This window comes from Tinamus guttatus, unplaced genomic scaffold (genome assembly GCF_059628265.1).
Source record: "Tinamus guttatus ecotype Peru unplaced genomic scaffold, ASM5962826v1 Tinamus_guttatus_pri_ptg000030l, whole genome shotgun sequence".
In the NCBI taxonomy this organism is placed as follows: domain Eukaryota; kingdom Metazoa; phylum Chordata; class Aves; order Tinamiformes; family Tinamidae; genus Tinamus; species Tinamus guttatus.
This window is the reverse complement of record NW_028288564.1, coordinates 3,452,050-3,472,756: the sequence shown is the minus strand read 5'-3', so window position 1 is coordinate 3,472,756 and position 20,707 is coordinate 3,452,050. Positions and strand designations below refer to the sequence as shown.

General features: G+C 39.3%; 1 protein-coding gene across 2 annotated transcripts in view; it reads left to right on the top strand.

Annotated features, from left to right (window-relative positions):
* The first annotated feature begins 54 nt into the window (after positions 1 to 54).
* CUL4A (cullin 4A) overlaps positions 55 to 20,707 on the top strand; it is a 40,510-nt gene continuing 19,857 nt past the window's right edge. The window contains exons 1-9 of one of the 2 annotated variants that reach the window (XM_088530216.1): positions 55 to 277; positions 902 to 1,017; positions 5,331 to 5,435; positions 7,543 to 7,611; positions 9,153 to 9,226; positions 10,789 to 10,951; positions 13,832 to 13,921; positions 15,135 to 15,217; positions 17,688 to 17,755. In XM_088530216.1, the coding sequence (XP_088386342.1) occupies positions 100 to 277; positions 902 to 1,017; positions 5,331 to 5,435; positions 7,543 to 7,611; positions 9,153 to 9,226; positions 10,789 to 10,951; positions 13,832 to 13,921; positions 15,135 to 15,217; positions 17,688 to 17,755 (946 nt within the window). In that variant the 5' untranslated portion in view covers positions 55 to 99. Of the gene's footprint in view, positions 278 to 901; positions 1,018 to 5,330; positions 5,436 to 7,542; positions 7,612 to 9,152; positions 9,227 to 9,693; positions 9,713 to 10,788; positions 10,952 to 13,831; positions 13,922 to 15,134; positions 15,218 to 17,687; positions 17,756 to 20,707 lie in introns of those variants that run through there. The other variant, XM_088530223.1, reaches the window with a different exon arrangement.

Here is a 20,707-nt window from a genome sequence, read left to right as displayed (position 1 = left end):
GGCAGGGCCGGGCGGCGGAGGAGGCGGGAGCGGAGGCGGGGACGCGGGCGGCCCCAGCGCAGCGCCCGGCCCCGGCCGGACACGGCGCCCGGGGCGGAGATGGCGGACGAGGCGCAGAAGAAGCCGCACTTGTCGGCCCTGGTGGGACACACGAACGGGCTCACCAAGCCCGCCTCGCTCGCCGCCGCCAGCCGCGCCGCCGCAGCGGCGGGAGGAGGAGGAGGCGGCGGCAGCGCGACCGCCTCCTCCAAGAAACTCGTGATCAAGAACTTCAGAGGTGGGTGCGGGGCCGGCAGGTGCCAGCGCCGCTGCCCCCGCCGCGGGCCGCGCCGTCGGCCGGCCCTGCCCCGAGCCGCGTTCGCCGCGGTCCGCCGTGGCGGAGGGCGCCGGGCCCAGGCGGGGGGCGGGCGCGGAGCCCGTACGCGTTTCTGGAGGCGTCAGCGCCGCGACCCGAGCGCCCCGCGGGAGGCCCGGGCGCCCGTGGGCGTAGACAGGCGCGACGAGGGCTCCCAGGAAGAGAGGGTAGAAGCCACGGTGGCGACACCGCTCGTTAGTCAGAGCAGCATAAGAGTTGTCTTGCAGAAAGTGTAAAAATAACCCCCAAACCGACAAACGCCAGCAGCGCAGTCGTCTGGGTCGAACGCTCGTTTTGCTCTGACGCCTGCGCTGGGTGCAGCGGCGTCGCCAGCTGCGGTGCCCACTGCCCTTCGCGCTGGGTCCACGGAGCCCACGCGTGCGCCAGGGCTCGGCAAGCTGGTGGCTACTACTGCAGTCTTAAATGAGGGAGCAAAACATCACTGTGTGGAATTGAATAAAGCACGTGGGAAACAGGATTGCTACCTTTATCCATTCCTTGGTTAGGCTTTGACTGCCTTTTTTTTTTTTCCCTCCTCTCTCACAGAAAGACCCAAATTACCAGATAATTATACTCAGGACACATGGCAGAAACTTCACGAAGCAGTGGGAGCAATACAGAGTAGCATTTCTATTAAGTACAACCTTGAAGAGCTCTACCAGGTAAGATACATAGGGTTTCAAGTTTATTGTAACAGGCAGGAAATAACCACTTTGAGACTCACAGTTTTAATACAGTGTGTCTCAATTTGCTAAAAGTGGGTTGTATGCTCCAAGCAGCTTCCTTGGTGTTCTGTTTCTAGGCTTCTTGCACTTGGCTTTCATGTCCCAGGAGAAACTAGCAGGGTCTGAGCTCATGTAAAAGCAAGTTGTACTGGGAGGCGTGGAAAGCTGGGTCTGGCCAGAGCTGAGATTGAAGTGTCAGTCCCTCCCAAACTCTGCAACTCGGGATACTGAAAACAGGATGTTACTCTCACTTGGTTATGCAGACGTATCTTTTATAAGGACTTATCTTCCATATATGCTTTGGTCTCCACTAAACAGTAAATGTTAAAATAAATGCTGTTTTAAATAATAATTAGGTTTTAAAAAAGTTTACCCTATAGGTTGTTGTTGTTATTAGTTTTTTGCCCGCTTAAGTATGATTGTCCAAAAGATATCAGTTCACCTTTGGTTCAACTTACCATTACATTTTTGAAAGAACCAGTGTCTTAATTTTTTCTGTTAAAGTGGTAAAAAAATCACGTCTGGAAGAGCTAAAGTACTAAATAGTGGATAGGAAGTGTAAGAAAAAGAAATAGGATTGAGAGATATCTTCCTTTCATTTTCTCCATTTATGCTTTATTTAAGTGTATTCTTTGAGTTATGCAACTTTAGTACAACAATAGTATAGGTATAAAAAAACTGCTGATACTGTAGTTCGGGTTACATAATTGAAATTGACTACAAGGTTTTCTTTTGGGTGCAGATTTTTGTAGTTAATCTGCAGGTGTGAATCTCGTTATCAGATCAAGACTTAAGACATTAATATTACAATAAAAAATCTTCAAAATGTGTAGCAGAGGTAGGTTTGTTTTTTTGGAAAATGTAGGCTATGAAGGAGGATAAATCTGGTCCTCAAAGAAATCAGCATAAATTTGAAAGCTGGCTAAACTTTTTTTTCTATGATTAGTTAAGATATATAATCCATAGATGTAAAATGACTGATTAAGTAAATCTATATTAACTTCATATAATTTGATGCTTTGAAATATTTTGGCTGTGGTTTACTCATCTATTATTATTTTAAAATTTTCTAAGTTTGAGTTATGTAACACATTTTATGCATTTAAACTCAGCATTTGAAAAATACTGTTTTTTGTGACTAAGTAAAAATATGTAGATACTTTGAAATGTACCTAACTTATTTTCAGGCTCAGAAATGAGATTATAGTAATTTCAGGGCTGAAACTGTCAAGTTGAGTTCTGGCAGAAGAGGGAGATTTCAGGTGCTCCCTTTTTTTTTCTGTTTGCATGCTCATTTGCAAGAGCTGCGCATTATAAGGCCAGTTCAATAATATGTCAGGCAGTGGTGCAAATCAGAAAGATTCCTGCACAGTGACTAGTGAATGTGAGTTTATCTGTGCACAGCTACCTACTGTCCTGCCAAAGTTAAAAAGACCAAGTACAGCGTCTTGCTCTGGACTTAAAGATCATTGTTATCAGCGTAATAGTGAGCACAGAGTCCACAGGGGTGTATTTTTGTGTGCACATCTAACGATCGGGGCTGCTTTATGCGTTCCTTGATCTGCTGTTTGGAGAGGAAGTGAGAGGCGCACAAGACTCACGTGTGGTGAGCAGACTGGTACACCAACCTGCTTTTGAACTTTTTTGAACTGCTTTGGCATTGGTAGCTGAAGGAGGAGTGAAAAACAATGACCAGGCTCTGGGGCATGTTGGAAGGATGCTCCTTTCTAAGCATTGCCAGCAGCATGGAATAAAGCATGAAGGTGCCTAGCAGGAATGTAGTCAGTGAGCAGCTGGAGGGCAACAGTTAATTTTCTTCTCCTAATGCAGAAATGATGCCTAGGATTGGTGGTAGTTTGCAAAAATTTTGATAAAAGTGGCTTGTATTCAATTGGAAAGCGAAACTGGGGCCTTTGAGGGGGGCGGGGGGAAGGCCAAGTTGAGAACTAAATGAGTGACAAAAATGATGGAAAAGGGAAACTACCTTTGCAGAAGGGTAATAAAATAAATTGAGATGGGGTGATATTGCCTTTCTTGAGGATATAAAATGGAATAGGAAAGAAAAAGTTGTAGTAATGAAGGGAAATAATAAGAGTTATTAGTTACTTTTTAAGATACTGCATCAAAATTGATGAAGCCACTAGTTGATAAGCGTTTAAATAAAGTGGCATGAAGTAGGTTAGAATTACCCATGGGGTAATTCCTCTGGGGAGCAGTTTCAGTTTCTGTGTTTTGGAAGATAAACTCTTTAGGATGTAAGAAGCTACAGGGGAAAAATATAAATAGTAGCAGTTATTTGCAGGCTAAAACAGAGAAAGAGAAGACTACTTAAAATAAGCCATTAAAGGGGTGGTTTGAAATCCACCTTTTACTAGATTTGCGTAGCTGAGAGTCAGTGGTATTTTGCATGTTACATCACTGTGAATGTGACAATGATTGTAGCTGTTTTCCAAACTAATTGTGTGAACGATGGATTAAAGTCAACTCATGCTCCTTCAGAAAGACAGATGGCAAAAAAAATCTGAATAAAATGAAGGCTGAAGAAGAGAGAAATTATTAGGTCATGTTAAACCACCTCCTCCCCCAGGAAAGCAGCAGCAAGTTAGAGCAGGTACAAAGCTGATAAAGTTTGTAGGTACAGTTTGAGGTACATGTTAAGCTAGTACCAGTGCCTAAGAGCGAGCGAGCCATTCCTCTCTCCCTCCCTCCCTTCTCGCCATGCCTAGCAGGAGTGTTTGTGTCCTTTTATACGGAAATGGAATGAGGAACCTTCACTGGTACTTTGGCAAAGGCTTACGTGTGAGCGTTAGGCAGCAGAACATTTCGTATTGCATACATACAAAGAAATAAAGTCTCAAAGCTAAAATTTGAGGGAGGCTGTTTGAAAACCAAGACATTTGGAAAATGTTGAAACTTGTTCCGTGTCCGTTGATGCTGTCACCAAACTCATCAACAAAATAGGACACTATAAATCCTCTCAAGCAAAGTGGGTCACTTTCAGTTGCCCAAACGAAACAGTGCTTTGAGTGTTATGCAGGGTTCTTTTCAATATCCTCTCATAGAATAAAGTTGAGGTGAAGTTAAAGAAAGAGATGACTGGCACCGATTGGCCAAGAAAACTTAACTGTGAATATTACAGTTCTCAAAACGTTTGGCTCTCTTCATTGTGATTCACTTTAGATGCTTTTGTCTATTAATAAAATAATTTATTGAAATACAGTGCACAAAGCACGCCTGGAACAGACTAAATATAGGCAGTGATATCAAACAAGATACATTTTCTCTTTGGCGTTCTCACTGAGTTCCTTGTGAGGGAAAAAATGTTAGCATAAGACAACGCAATTGCTGCATAGTTGAACAACAGTCTTCTGTAGCTGTCCAGAGGTGTCTTAGCATAGTCTGAATCGCCTACGTAGCAGCTCAGCTTATGTTAACGTCATGGCTAAAGGAGTGTTTGCTTTGGAGCAGAACTGGAGTTCTTAATCAGCTGCGGATAAATCCTCAGCTAAATATTGTGAGGTCCCAGTAAGTCAATTCAAGTCTTTGTTTAAAAGTTAATGCTTTTATTCTTTCCTCGGTTGACTTATTTAATCGCTCATGTATGACCAGTGGAAATGTTTTGGAAGAAATAAGTTAATAAAATGACAAGACAGTAGCTATATCTATTTATAATTGAGATTTACTGTTAAAATGTTTAGCTTGGGTGTTCTTTGCACCTCAACTGAGGGATGTGAAAGCTGGAAATCTACTTATTTAAATGTCTGTGGGGAAAATGCTTAGTGATTAAGCAGTTAATCTGTAACAATGCTGCAATATGACAACGTTCAGCAATAATTCACCCCTAAACTTATTAAGAAAAGAAATTAAACTATTTGATATGAATGAATTAGAAGTCTGTGTGTGCCTGGGAAAGGTACAAAATAGACCTACTGTAAGAGTTCAACTGTTGAACAGTGTTCACTGGGGGAAAATGCTTGTAACACATGTCTAGAAAAATGACCCAGATAGTAAAGGTGAACCTTATTTTTAGATAAAATCTGACAATGTAAGAAGGAGCCAAAAAGAAAAATTTCATAAGAACTTTTTTTTCTTTGTAGCTGGCTAATTTCATTTTAATAAGTTTTGTTTGGCGCATAGAAAGATAACTCAAACTTTTTTTGTTGGTTTTGGTTACACTGGAACAAAAATATGTTTTTTTTTTTTCCCCCCTTCTCCTGTCTCGTTTATAATCTTTTTCTGCTGTTTTTTAGGCTGTTGAAAACCTTTGTTCTTATAAAGTGTCTGCTACACTGTACAAACAGCTGCGACAAGTCTGTGAAGATCATGTGAAAGCACAAATCCTTCAATTCAGAGAATATCCTTTTCTTGTGCACAGAGCTAGCTGGAAAAGTATTTACATCATTTTTAAAAATAATTCTTTTTTAATTACACAGATGTTTGCGAGGGTGTTAAGTAGTTCTTCCCTGAACTTGTAACTCCAAATCAGTCATGCTCGACTTTAATGGGGGAGTAACTTTTTGTGTACAAATAGGTACACTTATATTGCATATTGATATTGCATGTCAATAACAATTTTGTCATTGTTTTAATAAAAACTTGAATTTTACACCTAACCTACAAGATTTCACTAGTACTATGAATGTTAAATCTCCAGAATGTTAACAGCAAATTTTTTTGTTGTTGGTTGTTTGTTCGTTTTTAGGGGGGAGGGGCAGGTGGAGAAGGAGGAGGAAGGCAGGTAAGTAGTTCAGTTTGTAATGTAGAGATGCTTCCAACACCAATAGTAAAAACAGACCACAAAAAAAAACACAGTAATTTTCAACAGCAGCAATGTGTGTCTTCCATACCAAGAATATTGAATATAAGATAAATCCATCTGTTTGACTAATAATAGTGAATAAGGGATGCATTCAGCAATTCCTTTAGGAACATTTGCACCTTGGAAGGTTTCTACTTCACTAGCAGAATGGCTGAAAAGGTCTCTGGCTTCACTATATGAATGAACCATAATTTGTAGCTGGGCATGTTAAGCTATGTTTCTTAGTGTTGTGTTGAATATGTGCAAGTGATAACCTATTTACCATCCACCTGAAAGTATCCCCTGCTCATGAGGGAGAGCTCCAAAGTTGGAAAGAGCTTAAGATTTATCTTAAGATAACCCTGAATGTGTTTTTTTTTTCAATCAGAAAATGATTGGTTAAAATAGAAAGAAGCTGGGGAACCCTAGAAGGAACCCTAGGTGGAAACCTTAACTGTGCCTTGGACTGTGATTCTGTTTCTCAGTTCACTTTGTTCTCCAGATGAAGGCCCACACTCCTAAAGAAGATGAATTGCTTGCGTGCCCTTGCTCGCTCCCTTCCTCTTGCTGTTTATTTATTTATTTTTATTTATTAGCTGATTTAGTCCCAGCATGTATGTTGTTGGGAATCCCAGTTAGTGTTTGGCTTCTCCTTGGCCTATAGAGAACATTGGTGCATAAATCAGCACTGTGAATTCACCTTTTAATTAGGCAGCTGATTTTTCAATGGTATTTAATGTGATGTATTTAAAATCTCATCCATCTAAAAAGGATATTATTATGTCTGATCCAGAGCAGACTTTCTGACTGAGTGTACAGTAGTCTCTTAAACAGAGAATTGAGAACTGAATTCTTTAGTCAGCTGAAAGCAGTCAGTTTTGCTCCCCTGCTTAGCAGAATTCAACTGATCCTCTAAAGAAATGTTTTAAAACTTATGCTTTAAAACCTTGGGGTTTCTTTTGTCTCTGATAGAACTGATAATTCGGAGAGTTGAGAGTTTTGTATTTTACAGGTATGCCATTTCATGTCCCAGGGATGTGAGATTAGGATAATCAGATTTGTCCAGAGTTGATTAAAGATGATGCTGTATGTGAAAGGGAGGTAAAACCATGTCTGGATTTCCTCATAGGATATATTAGAGTTCTGAAAGCATAAATAACAATCAAATCTGTTGTGGCATGAAGAAAACTTCATAGTTTACTCAGGAAGACCTGGAAACGTGTATGAAAAGATCAGAGTTTGGATTTACAGTGGAACAGTTAAAACAGTAACTGCTTTCAGTAACGATCAGGGTCACTCCCATTGTGCACAGTGCGAACTACCTAAGCAAAGAAAATAAACCTTTCAGTGCAGCCTCAGCTGGTGATGAGGTGTTTTTTTGACACTGTTGGGATTTCTTACTGAAATCTGTATTGAATTGAGGCAGCGCAGCCGCTAGATGGTGTTACTGAAGAGCAGCGGGTGTTACTGCTTGAGAACATAGGGAGGCTTTTTGAAGAAGTGCCAGCCCTTCTGCTGGGCACCAGTCTTGCAGTTAACCATTTCCCCGGGGCCAGTCCCAGGAACGCTGCTGTATCCCTGGGCAGACGTGCTGGCAAAGGTCATCTCCCGAATTTAGTCCCCAAAGTTACTGGCAAAATTATTTCCTTAATAGATGCTGTACAGATTCTCTGGATAGCCTTTTATTTTTAAGGAAGATAAATAAATGCTGGCAAGATCATTGCAGACAAATGGTAAGCCAAGTGACTGTACAGAATGCATATTCCTGGCATGTGGGGCTTGGCAAAAAGGCAGTTTTTTATTTTGGGACCATGTTGTATCTCCTTCTCCAAATTTCAGCATATATTTTTACTTCCTTTTTTCAGGGAGTAGGGGTGGGTGGCCACTGGCTGTTGGAAACTGTTTCCTGCTGACTTGTCCAATTTGCCTCTCATAGCTTTCATTTTGGTGAAATATCACTGAAAAAAAAAATGTATAGACACCTCCCGTTCTTCAGGAGTGGAAAGAAAAGCTAACTTGACTATGCTGAAACTGTTTACTGCTTGTAACTTTAAATAATTGAAGAGTCCTAATCTTTACTTTTAGATAGCCCGAACAGCTGGATTATTTGTGGCTTCTTCCTTTTGCAAGGCAGAGGTGAATATCCTGATTGTAGGGTTAAGGGATAGGAAATTAAAACAAAACAAAAAAAAGTTTTAAGTCTCTCTTTTACCGCTTCCTGTCCTCTGCCTCCACAGTGAATAAAGTTATAGAAAGTTTCAGAAAGTTTCAGAAAGAATTCATGGTATTGTCCCTTTAAAAATGCATTATCATAATTCTAGAACAGCATTTTTAAAGGAGAGTCTTAATTGCATTTTGCTTTGATTACAGAAGCCCAAAATAGCTGAATTTTCATTTTCATTCCTGGAAATACCCTTCTCTCCTGAGGGGGATGGTCAGAGGGATGTGCTTTTAATCTGAAATAAAAAAGTGGAAAAAGTCAGGAAAGGAAAAAATCGATGTTATTGCTATTTTGTTTTAATATGCTTGGCTAGGAGCTGCATTGGCTTAAGAACTGCTTCACAAGCATCCAAGGGAAAGGCAGAAACCTTTGAGGGGGCAGCAGGTGAACACTTGAGGATAGAAGTCGCTGTAGCTGGCCCAGAACTGTGGCAGCAGCCTGTGTTGCTCCAGCTGAACTGAAAGCTGGGGAGCTTCTGTACGAACATAATTCGGATTGGATTTTGGATGAGGAGGAGTGAGAAGCTAACAAGAAATTCCACTCCCCCACCATTCTTAATGAAGAAAACGATAATTTTATAGATTCTCCTGTAAGGGAGAAGACTCTATCTCATAAATTTTGGCCATGAACTTTCCCTATGAAAACTTCTACTGCATTACTCATAACTACCTCTGCTTAAAACATCTCCTTTAAAAAGCAAGACAGCAGGTATTTCAGTGTGTTTACTGAAAGTCTCCGTGCTACTGCTTGAAGGGCTAATGTATTTCAATGCATTAGATCTCATAAAAGGCTAATAATTCAGTTTATGTTTGTGAATTTGGAGACTGTCCAGGATGTACTTGGTAGTGCTGATTAGTCATGGTGCCTAGGCATTATTAACAGCAATAAATTACATAGCAGCAGCTATATAAATCATCCAAAGATGAGAGTAGGTACATCAACAACCAAGGTATGTGTGTATGTGGTGTAACTTTCCAAAAGTTACTTTATATTTATAAAATGCCGTGTGTTGGTGAAAGTTTTTTTTTTTTTCTGTAATTCCTGATTTTTCAGATCATGATCAGAAGTATTTTCTTATTTTTGGATCGCACATATGTACTTCAGAATTCAATGTTGCCTTCTATATGGTAGGTATCTGAGTAAGTATTCCTTTGTAATTTTTAGAGTTTGAATATGTTATTGTATTTATAAAAGTTTTTCGTTTATTTTACTTTTTGAATGGTGTAGTAGTTCTACAAAATTTTCTGTTAATTTATGGAATTTTGTATGACTCTGTATGTATGCGTCATTTCCTCCTTCTCCAAGAATATTCCTTGTACAGTGTAAGGACAACAAGCTCAGTAAGCATGTGCTCAGAAGTTAGGGCATATATAAATTTGTAATGTTACAGCTTAGGTGAAGCAGTCCATATGGGAAGGCGCCTTCGGATACTGTGTTGGCCTCAGTGATGGGTCAGCATTACTTTAGGTGCTCCTGATTCTGACAGAATCCAAGCTTTGACTTCTTGCTCTGAGATTTTTTTTAATTGTTAGGTATATTCACGAGATGCAGATCGTCTTTCCAATGCAGGCCTCTCAGAGCTGAAACCCATGGCTCAGAGCTTTGAGATTAAGGTCAGCAACCCCAGATCCTCCTGTACTTTAAGCCTGCCCATAACCTTAATGATGCCCATAACTTTGGGTACCTGGTTTTCAGATTCCCTGCTGAGGATAATTTTATATCACTAAAGCAAATAATGCCCCCCCCACTTTTTCAACAAAACTTTCTGATATAATTACTCAGTCTAAGGCAATGAAACATGTAGATAAAATGCCAACATGCCTTTTTCCTGCCTTAGTTACTTTGGGGCTCGCAAGAGTCCCTTGCACTTTTCACGTCTGGCATCCCTCTCCTGCATCCAGCTAGTTCTATGGAACATGAAGTCTTTTTTTTTTTTTTTTTTTTTCCTGACCTCTGCGGTAATTTTCCTTCATCTTTTTCTGGTCCTTACTCAAAAGAATCTTTTTTTGCTGTCTTAAGCTTCCATTTACTATGTGTCATCAAAGGAGACTAGTCATATGTTGCATCTTTGTTTTCCCCCCCTCACACTCTGAAACTACCATTTAACCTGACAGGTATGAAGAAGCTGTAGGAAACAAGTTTTATCTATAGTTCCTCTGTTTTCCCTGGCCAAGATGACATTTAACAATTGGCTTGTTTATGGTGAGACACAGAGGCACCTTCCGCATCATCTGAGTATGAAACATAAATGTGATGTAGGTGATCATAAGCTCCTAAATATACAGAATTCATGCTCTTGATAAATTACATGTAGATTGATACTTGGGAATCTTATGCTAAAATGTATGTTCAGATTTGTATTTTTTTATAGTGATAATTTTTTTAATAAAAGGAAATGATACAGTCTATTGTGTGAAATACAGACAGACTGTTCATTGTTTTCAGCTGAACCATATGCATCTTGTAGTATAGAGCCTGGTATTTTTATAGTAAATCTTACCATAGTTTTCTTAGTGGACAGTCTAAAAGGAAATATATAAACCATTAATATATTCTCGCTTTCTGTAGTGCGTGTGTGTGTATTAAATGTATATATTTTTTCCTCAAACTAAGATACAGATTTTACAAATGAAACATCTTTGGAGCATGCAAACTTAAACTGATTTATTCATTTTCAATATTCATGCAGGGATATGGGGCTAGAATTATTTAGGAATCACGTTATTAGTGATAAACAAGTTCAAAACAAGACTATTGATGGAATCCTCTTGCTGATTGAACGAGAACGAAGTGGTGAGGCTGTGGACAGAAGTTTGCTGCGCAGTTTGTTAAGCATGCTCTCTGACCTGCAGGTGAGTGCAGCAGGCTTTGCTGGGAATGACTGCCTTGAGAAACAGACTTGGGGCTTGCCTAGTATGGCTGTTCGACACAGATCCTTTTAATCTGCTAGCAAACGTGATGCAAAATCCAGCTATTAGATTAAGAAGCAGCTCCCTTTTCTCTGCACTGTGCACAATCTTTCATTCTGTGTTTTTAAGTGAGACTTCTTTATTTTCCTGTTTTCTTAGCTGAGGTAGTGGCCTACTGATCTTAAATAACTGGTTTGGAAGTCTTTTAATATGAATGATATATTGTCTTGAGCATTTTTTAATTGTAGTGTAGGGGAACTGTAGCAGCAAAAATGAACCACCGTCATCACTGTAAAAAGGCTTTTCATAGTGCAAATCATGGGACTGTACCACAAAAACATGGCCATGTTGATGAGCTCTTAGTACAACAGCCACGGATGGAACAAAATGCAAACTACAGGCAATCATTTTCGGTCTGATGTGGTCAGTCTATAACTTAATGGTATTTTCCCTTACAATACCTGAGAAGCTACCAAACAAAATATTAAATGTTCTTTTGACTCTGGTGTATTTTGGCCTCTGGTGAACATTGCAGCCTTTGTGTGTGGTGTGTGGTAAAACTTACAGGCTGTCTTTTCTTACCGAGGGTTTAGCTCACTCTGTTCTCAGGTGATGTACATTTTGAAATAGAGTAAGGTTTAAAAAAGTGTCGGAGGCAGTAGACTTCATAGAAGACTGATAAATAGCCCTTTGTAGTCAGGCAGCCTGCTTGAGTTTCTGCCTTTTATGTTAACCCTCCTGACTTTTTCATCCATAACTGTTTCTAAGATACCAGAAATATTAATAGCTAACTATTCTGTTTGAGAGCAAAGAAAAAATTTTGTTAATGATTTTTTCAGATCATACAGTAATAATTTTGCATGCTAGATGAAATGATTTGTGTGTTATTCCGATTTTTTCCCTTATTTGCCATTTTTTTTCTAGATGCCTCCATTCTTTTCTTTTTGAAGATCCTGACATTTTTTACCATTATCCATTCAGCAATGTAGTTTGCAAAGTAGAGGGATTAATTCTCCGTTATTATATCCTTCTCACAGAACTGGATATAGGTGTGCCGCCTCCTTCTTTGGTTCAGAAATGTAATTTTCTCTCTGCACTAGGTAACCTAATGTACTTTGACCTGTTCTTTTATCGTATCCCTAGCTATAGGGAGGTAGAGATGTAATCCTGTAAGGTCCTACAGTCAAGGATCTCTGCGTCTCAGAGAAGTTAGCTTAGCTTCTGGCAAAGGATGAATTCAATAAGCAAATTTTGAACTTCATTTAAAAACAGTTATGCTTCTATTCACCCCTGTATTTTAGGGAATTATACACACAGAATCCCAGAATGGCTGAGGTTGGAAGGGACCTCTATAGAGATCAACTTCTCTGCTCCAGCAGGGACACCTAGAGCACGTGGCACAGGGTGGCATCCAGGCGGGTTTGGAAGATCTCCAGAGGAGGAGACTCCACAACCTCTCTGGGCAGCCTGTTCCAGTGCTCTGTCACCCTCACAGGAAAGAAGTTCATCCTAATACGAAACACAGGAAGTTCCACCTCCAGTTTATACCCGTAATTTGTTTATACCCCTAATTTATTTATAATTTATCTTATAAATATTATTTATTTTAGATTTATAATTTAATTTTATAAATTTATGATTTATACCTATGTAGCTGAGGTCCTGCTACAGAAAGTCGGTTCCTGCTCACATTAATCTTATTCTAAGATGTTTCTTGTTCTAGAGGTTTATGTGGTATTATATCAGTTTCGCACATTGTCATGTTAATGTATAGTCTCTAAGGTTGCTCCAGTTGTTCTGAAGGGAAGGAGGGTAATGAACAAAATTTGAAATTTGATCCTATTGAACATGGAGCTACTGTAGAGAGTGGAAGGGTGAGGTATTGAGCCTCGTGGTACTGAATAAGTGAACAATTGCACTCAGAATGCTTGCTGAGCGTTTTTAAGTTTGAAGCATTGAAAAACACAAACTTTTAAAAATCCATAAGAAATATGAGTGAGAAGGTAATGATGACTTTGAGTCTTATCTTTTAGAGAAAGTATTTTTTCTTATTCTTCCACCTCCTTCAAGTACCGTACTTCCTCCCCACTCCCATCTGTCCCTTTATTTACATGTTATTCCTAAGCTTCCGTCTTCAGGCTGCTTGAACTGTTTTACATGTATGTTACAATATATTTCTACATATTATTTATAGTAAATCTCTTCTAACTTATCTCCCATCTGTGCTTAAACAATATAAATCATTACACAGAAGTTTTTTTTGTGTGTGTTTTTGATTGTTCTTGGTACCCTTTTTTAGCACAACATCTTGTTCCTTCACCAGAGAAAGGGAGTTCACTTTCTTTGGTATAATACGTTTTTCTTTAAGGCCTCTAAGATAAACCTGGCTGACCTAAACTAGTATGTCAGTATTGTTCTGAAGAATTGTTACTGACAGGAGTTATCTGATTTGTGCCACTAATTGGAATATTATCTTTGCCACAAAATTACCACCAGGAATCTTGAGCTGAGGAGGACTGGATGCTCTTACTGAGCTGTTCTTTTGGGTGCTGGTGTTGCTCTGGGCATCTTAAATAGAAGCCTGTCTATTTAGACAATCTAATGATGACTGAAATGCGCTATTGCTGATTTGTGAAGCCAGCATTGATCTCAGTCATTCTAAAGCTAGTGGTAAACGAGGAATGTCTGTGTTTATATAATAATGTTAATCTCACACTTCTTCATAGCTGTGGGCGTTCTTGAGATATTGCTTGTCCTGTATGTCTGGCATTTAAAAATATGCTACTGATAATGGCAACTTAATGTAAATCATTTATTGAACAGGTTTATAAAGAATCGTTTGAACAGAGGTTTTTGGAGGAGACAAATTGCTTATATGCTGCAGAGGGCCAAAGATTAATGCAAGAAAGAGAGGTAAGTGCCTGCTATGGTGAAGTGCTTCTGTATTAGTTTAATTTGCTATGGAATCAGGGGAGAACCCTTTGTAGCGCCATAGGGTGTTAATGTTAAATGAATTTCACTGCCAGCTGGGCACACACATCCACAGACTTGTGTGGGAACCACAGTATTGTACCTAATGGAAGAACAGAATCCAGTTTGCCTTAGAGTTTTAAATATGTGTTTAATATTGGAGAAACTCAGTGATATTCTGTGTAGCTAAAGACACACTACCAGGAAATGCATGTGCACGCAAAGCTTAAAAGTATGCCATCAGAGTATTCTGTCTGAGCGCTGTGATTTGTCTGTCAGTGCCGTTCTACTTTGTGTTTAAAACCCGATTAAGCAACTTTTTTTGTAGTATTTATTTTGCTGTTTTACTGCTTATTAAATAAGCAGACATGAGATTTTTATTTTCTGTGCTCTTGAGATAAAATCATGCAGTGCAAGTGGGCAGCCTGTAAATGAGGATAATTCCGAAACTGTAAATTAGAACACACTGAAAACATGTTTACATTGCACTGAGGTGGATTTTTGTGTTTAATCCTGTTTCACTCACCTCATTCAATGGAATTCCCCTTGGACTTGAGGTGGAAACAAAAGGAATAAGGCCCTAATTTATAAATGGTTTGAAAGTACATGTATCTTCACATGCACATATATGTGTATGTGTATTTGCACATATATACACATATACATGTATACATATGTGTACATATATACATGCCTGTGTGTTTTGGCCATTTGGATCTTGAATTACCTATGTTGTAATATGTGCTTACACTTTATAAGATTAGATGCCCGGCTGGAGAAACTGTCACTGAATTAGCACAGCTATGTGGTTCCTACCACCTGAAACTCGGCCCTGTGATTTTTTAGGGGCTAGCTGAACCCATGGAGATTTTGAGGAAAAAAAATCATTTCCTCCCAAAAATCCTCAAATTTTTGTGCCTTTCTGTCAGCTTGTATCGTAATATTCTAATGAGTATGCTTGTAACACTTCTGATATGATGTAACATTGATTAATAAAACTATGGATTATACAATATATATTTAAATTATGGTGGAATAATCCTGATTCATACTCTGTATAAATTTGTCGTTTAAAGTAGTTGTCATGCAACAAGATTATCTGCCATTCATATTTTTATATTTAACTGTTGAACTTGGCATTTTCTTGTCTTGCTAGGTCCCAGAGTATCTTCACCATGTTAATAAACGTTTAGAAGAAGAAGGAGACAGAGTAATAACATATTTAGACCATAGCACACAGTGAGTGCAAGCTTTGTTGTTCTTGGTATAAGTCAAGCATCCTTTATTCAGTGTGATTATCCACACAGGTAGCGAAACAGAGATTATTTCCATACTATTTTACAAACATTTTGTTGACAGTGCTTCTAATTCAGGTTTGTTTTGTTCGTTTTTAGTGGGAGGAAATAAACCTTTCCGGAAAGATGTCTCAGTATAAAGTAAAAAGAGCAAAATCTTACGTAATAACCCAAATTCGCATTATCAAAGTAGTAGCCGTTCCTAACCGTTCACGTGCTGCTAATAAGCTTAACCACAAACCACTTGAAGGAGGGGAAGAGTCATTAGGCAAAATAGTTGTTAAATATTGACATAGGGTAGAGAGCGGGAAGTGTACTTATGGGTAGGCAGGATGTGGATTTACAGTAGATGAGCTTTGCTGTAGCTACTACCCCAGTATTGTGCAGGGCAGCTTGTTCTTTCTTTCACTTGGGTGTAAACTGGTGTGAGTTTTATGCTGGGATAAGAACACCTCAGGAAGGAGAGGTTTTCCTGACAGGCTATAAAACCACTTGACCTGCAGTAAGTTGCTGCCATATCTTTTTATTTAAGACCATAGCCAATTAGAATTGTCTTAGAATAACTTTTTTTTTTCCTCCCATTTATCTAAATGACATTGGCATTAAATTCTATTGGTATTCTATTGAATGTTAAAAGGATAATATTGAATAAAAATCTTTTTAACTTACTGATTTTTTCCATATGTGCATACATATATAATAATAGTGTGTAAATATAACACTAACACATGCTTTGTAGGTGTTGGTGCATATTTTAATATCAATCTTTCTGCAAATGCCATTTGCAGGGTGCCTAGCTTTTTCAACCAAAATCAGCCCCATTAAAATATTATGGAACTATTCCTGTGCATAGAGTTAAAGCGTGTATATGTAGGTATATATATTTGCTTACCATTTAAATAAAAAAACAAGTTGATTTATTATTTCTACTGTGTCTAGATATACAGGGGGTCGTTGCTTTGAATGTAGTCCTTATTCAAAGGCTAAAAACTTACTTTTAGAAGGTTTTGCACTAGTTTCATTTCCTTAGATTAAGAAAAAGCAATTCCTAAAGGTGCAGTCCTTGAGTTGTCTCCAGGTCACACTATCTCTCTGTGTATGTGTGAAGAGCAGTAAGGATGCTAGACTTGGTTGCTAGCTTGAACCGAGATGGAAGTGATACACGGGAGGTTTGTTTAGGCTGGCTTGTCAGCTAGCGATCAAGATGAAGTTGTTGCCTCTGTCTGTTTGCCAGGAAACAGTGCACTACTCGGTCTCAAGCAGAGCAATAATCCATACTTCCTACGTAGGTACAATATGTCTTCTAGGACAAAGGGAATTATTTAACCTTGAATCCTTCCAGTGTTGGAGAGAGCAGCTGTAGATGGCAGTAGTTGGATGTTTCAGGGTACATGCAAGTAAACATAAAAATGGCCTTACCTGTTCAGAATAAAGGTCTAATTAATATTTTGTGACTGCACAGGGAAAGTAAGAGTAGAGTAAGTATATCTGATACCATCCTCTCTTACTCTTCTAGCTTCTGCCTGTTTTCACCTCAGGTGATTTTCTGAACCTGATGTAGCTTTTCTGTTCGATATTACCTAGTGAATCGCTTTGAAATGCTGGTGACATCTCCCCTGGGCTCCACACTAACTTTTCCACCTATGACATGGTTGGCAAGGAGCTCAACCTTGCAGTAGCCCCTGGATGATAGATCACTTTATTTTAAGCCTGGCACTTGATACTGCCATTTATGATGCCAGGCCTTGTGTTGGAAGGGGAAGTGATCAGTCAGTTCCTTTTGACTTTTCCTTTTGCTGACATATGGTAAACAATAATAAAACTGAGATCTAACAGTTATCCCCTTGCACTTTAGACTTTTTTTTTTATTCTACTAGTCTGTAAAAGACTTAAAGCAAAACTTACTGTTATTTCTTGGTCAAATCTAAATTGAATGCATCAAAGTGTTTCACTGTTAGTGAAAGTAAGGAGAATTCAAAGTCAAACTTAAAGTGTTAGTGCATGAAGTGACGTGTGGTTCTAGTTCAGTTTTTACTTACATAGCTGTATAGTACAATTTCACGCAAGTTTGACTTGTGAACATCACAAGTGTGTGTTTTATTGCTTTGATATTCAAGCTCTTTGGTTTAGTATTTTTCCAGTCAAATTCACTTTTTTGAGACATTTTTACAGTTTTTTGATAGCTAAGCTTCTCTTCTGATGGATAAGAATTTGCTTTTTATTACTGAAAACTTGTTTTATTACATACACGGTGTTCTTGTCATTAATTTGTGCAGAGCATAATTAAATACAATAATGAAATATGAATAATGAAAAAGAAATATAATAATGTAAGCTATTAGCAAGTATGCTGCAATGGGTGGCTGTTTGCTTATACTCTAGTACTTCTAATATACTTTTCTTGCCTTATTTAGGAAACCACTGATTGCCTGCGTGGAGAAACAACTACTAGGAGAACACTTATCAGCTATTTTGCAAAAAGGTATATTTTTAAAAATTAATATAATATGTTAAATAAAAGCTCCACAAACCTATGAGCCCTGATGGGAAGCTGGGCTAATGTCATTGCTAGGCCACTCTTGATACCTTTGAAAGGTCTTAGAGAGGACCTGAGGGCTGGAAGAATGCAAATACTGCTCTAGGATTCCAAAAGAGCAAGAAGGAGGACGTAGGCAGCCCTGGGACAGTCAGCCTCACTTCCATCCTTGGAAAGCCGATGGAACAACTCATCCTGGACGCCATCACCAAGCATGTGAAGAATAAGCAGGTGATCAAGAGTAGTCAGCATGGATTCTCTAAGGGGAAATCATGCTTAACCAAAGTGATAGCCTTCTCTGGGCTAAGTGGCTGGGGAGATGAGGGGAGAGCAGTGAATGGTGTCTGCCTTGACTTTAGCAAGGCTTTTGACACTGTCTCCCAGATGATTCTCGCAGGCAAGCTCCAAGTAGGGACTAGATGTGCAGACAGTGAGGTGGCTTGCAAACTTGCTGAATGACAGAGCTCAGAGGTTTGTGATCAGTGATACAAGGTCTATTTGGAGGCATGTAGCTAGTGGTGTCCCCCAGGATCAATATTGGGTTCAGTCCTGTTCAACTTGTTCATCAGTGGCCTGGATGAAGGACAGAGTGCCTCCTCGTCAAGTTTACTGGTGACACAAAATGGTGAGGAGTGGCTGATATCCCAGAGGGCCTCCATTTAGAGACACTTGGACAGGCTGGAGAGATGGGCAAAGGGAACCTCATGAGGTTCAGTAAAGGGAAATGCAGAGGCCTGGACGTGGGGAGGAATAACCCCAGGCACCAGTGCAGGTTGGTGACTGACTTGCTGGAAAGCTGCTCTGCAGACAAGGACTTGGGAGGCCTGGTGGACAACAAGCTGACCATGAGGCAGCCGTGTGCCATTGTAGCTAAGAAGGTCAGTGGTGTCCTGTGCTGCATCAGGAGGAGCGATGCCAGCAGGCCAAGGAGGGGATCCTGCCCCTCTGCTCAGCTCTGGTGAGGCCACACCCGGAGTATTGTGCGCAGTTCTGGGCTCCCCAGGACAAGAGGGACAGGAAGCTACTGGAGAGAGTTCAGCATAGGGCTGTGAAGATGATTAAGGGGACTGGGCCATCTCTCATATGAGGAAAGGTGAAGCAAGCTGGGTCTGTGAAGGAGAGAAGGCTGAGAGCATGTTACCAATGTTTACAAATATCTGAAGGGAGGTTGTCAAGAGGATGGAGCCAGACTATTTTCACATATGCCAGGAAACAGGACAAGAAGCTAAAACTGAAACAAAGCTTGGTTTGGAAAAAAGGGAAACTTCTTTACTGTGAGGGTGACAGAGCCCTGGAACAGGCTGCCCAGAGAGGCTGTGGAGTCTCCTTCTATGGAGATCTTCAAAACCTGCCTGAATGCCACCCTGTGCCACGTGCTCTAGGTGTCCCTGCTGGACCAGGAGGTTGGACTAGATGATCTCTAGCCGTCCCTTCCAACCTTAAGCATTCTGTGATTCTCATATTCTGTAATAATCAGAGACAGCTTTATTTAATGAAGTGTGTTAGCCACGGAAGAGACTTCCACAGATGAAGAAAGCCGCTTCAATAAAATAATTAAAGCCACCATGCCAAGTAAGTTGTGTATGGGAGAACATAAAGCTGAAATGTAACTTCATATTTGTAAAGGATGCTAAGTCCTCTAAATTTCCTTTGACTCCCAGCAGCGGGCTTAGGAATTAAAGCTAGAACTGCTAATTTTCTAGAACTGTATAAATTTCCAAATGAGAGCTGCATTTATTGTCATAGCTTTTTTTTACACAAAGCACACACCTCAATTGTGATAGCTTCATGTATCCTTCTGATCATATACCTCAAGGGTCATGAACTGGAACTGAGAAAGTACCAAGGCAATGTACTTCGTAAGATTTTATCTGTATTTTGCCTTCTATAAGACAATTTCCAATTTGAAATAATCTGCTTAGAAAGTCCTTACTCAGATGTCAGTGCCTTCAAATATCTATTTCTTCTTCTTGACTTTTATTTTTTTTTTATTTTCTTCTTTTACTGAGTTTCTGAGCTTGGCCATTACTCCTTGATTTTTAAATACTTTGATACTTCCCTTTTTCTGCATTAGCTGTCTTTCAGGTGTTAAATTTTGTAGAAAATCATCCTTATATGTTTGTTTTCTTTAGTGCTGCAAAACAGATGTATTTCTCCCAGCCCTTCCTACCTATTTCTGCCTTATCTTCCACAAATCGTGTTGACATTATCATGTTGGCAGATGAATAGTTGGTTGGCTGAGGCTGTCCCATGAAAACCTGGTGTTCTGGTATCTTCAAGCTTCATTGTGTTCATGCTTGTTGATATTTTGAGGGTGTTATACATATCCCTTTCATTTCTTCCATGCCTCCTTTTTAAAGATAATATTTTTCTTTGAACCACATTAGGAGTAGGTTGTCCTAATGTTTTAATAAATCTGCAAAAATAAGCATGGTCACTTGATCCTAGCTATCCTTAAGCTCATCATAAGCAAAGGGTAAAGGTAATTAATTTTCTTGTTAATATATGTCAATTTTGCTTGCTCATCTGTTCAAGTTTTATTTTAAAGTGATTTTTGTAATGGCACATTTGTTTATCTGTAATCAGCAAATATATGCATTTTTTAATCTGAACTCTTTTTTGGTTTATAATGTATATTTGCTGTTCATGTAAATATGGAGAGAGTAGTGCATTTTTGTAGTTACTACATTGTAAGACTAATATTTTTGGATCAGCCTTCACATTCTCTGTCTGCACTTTTAAAATTAAGCATGTCTAACATCACTGAATTTGCATAACTTTTTGCATTCATTTGATCCAGGATACACTGTATCCATTTATAACATCCTAGTGTTCAGTGCAAGTAGAAGAAGACGCTGCCTTTTGTAGTTTTGTTCCTTAGGAGAAGGCATGTGATGT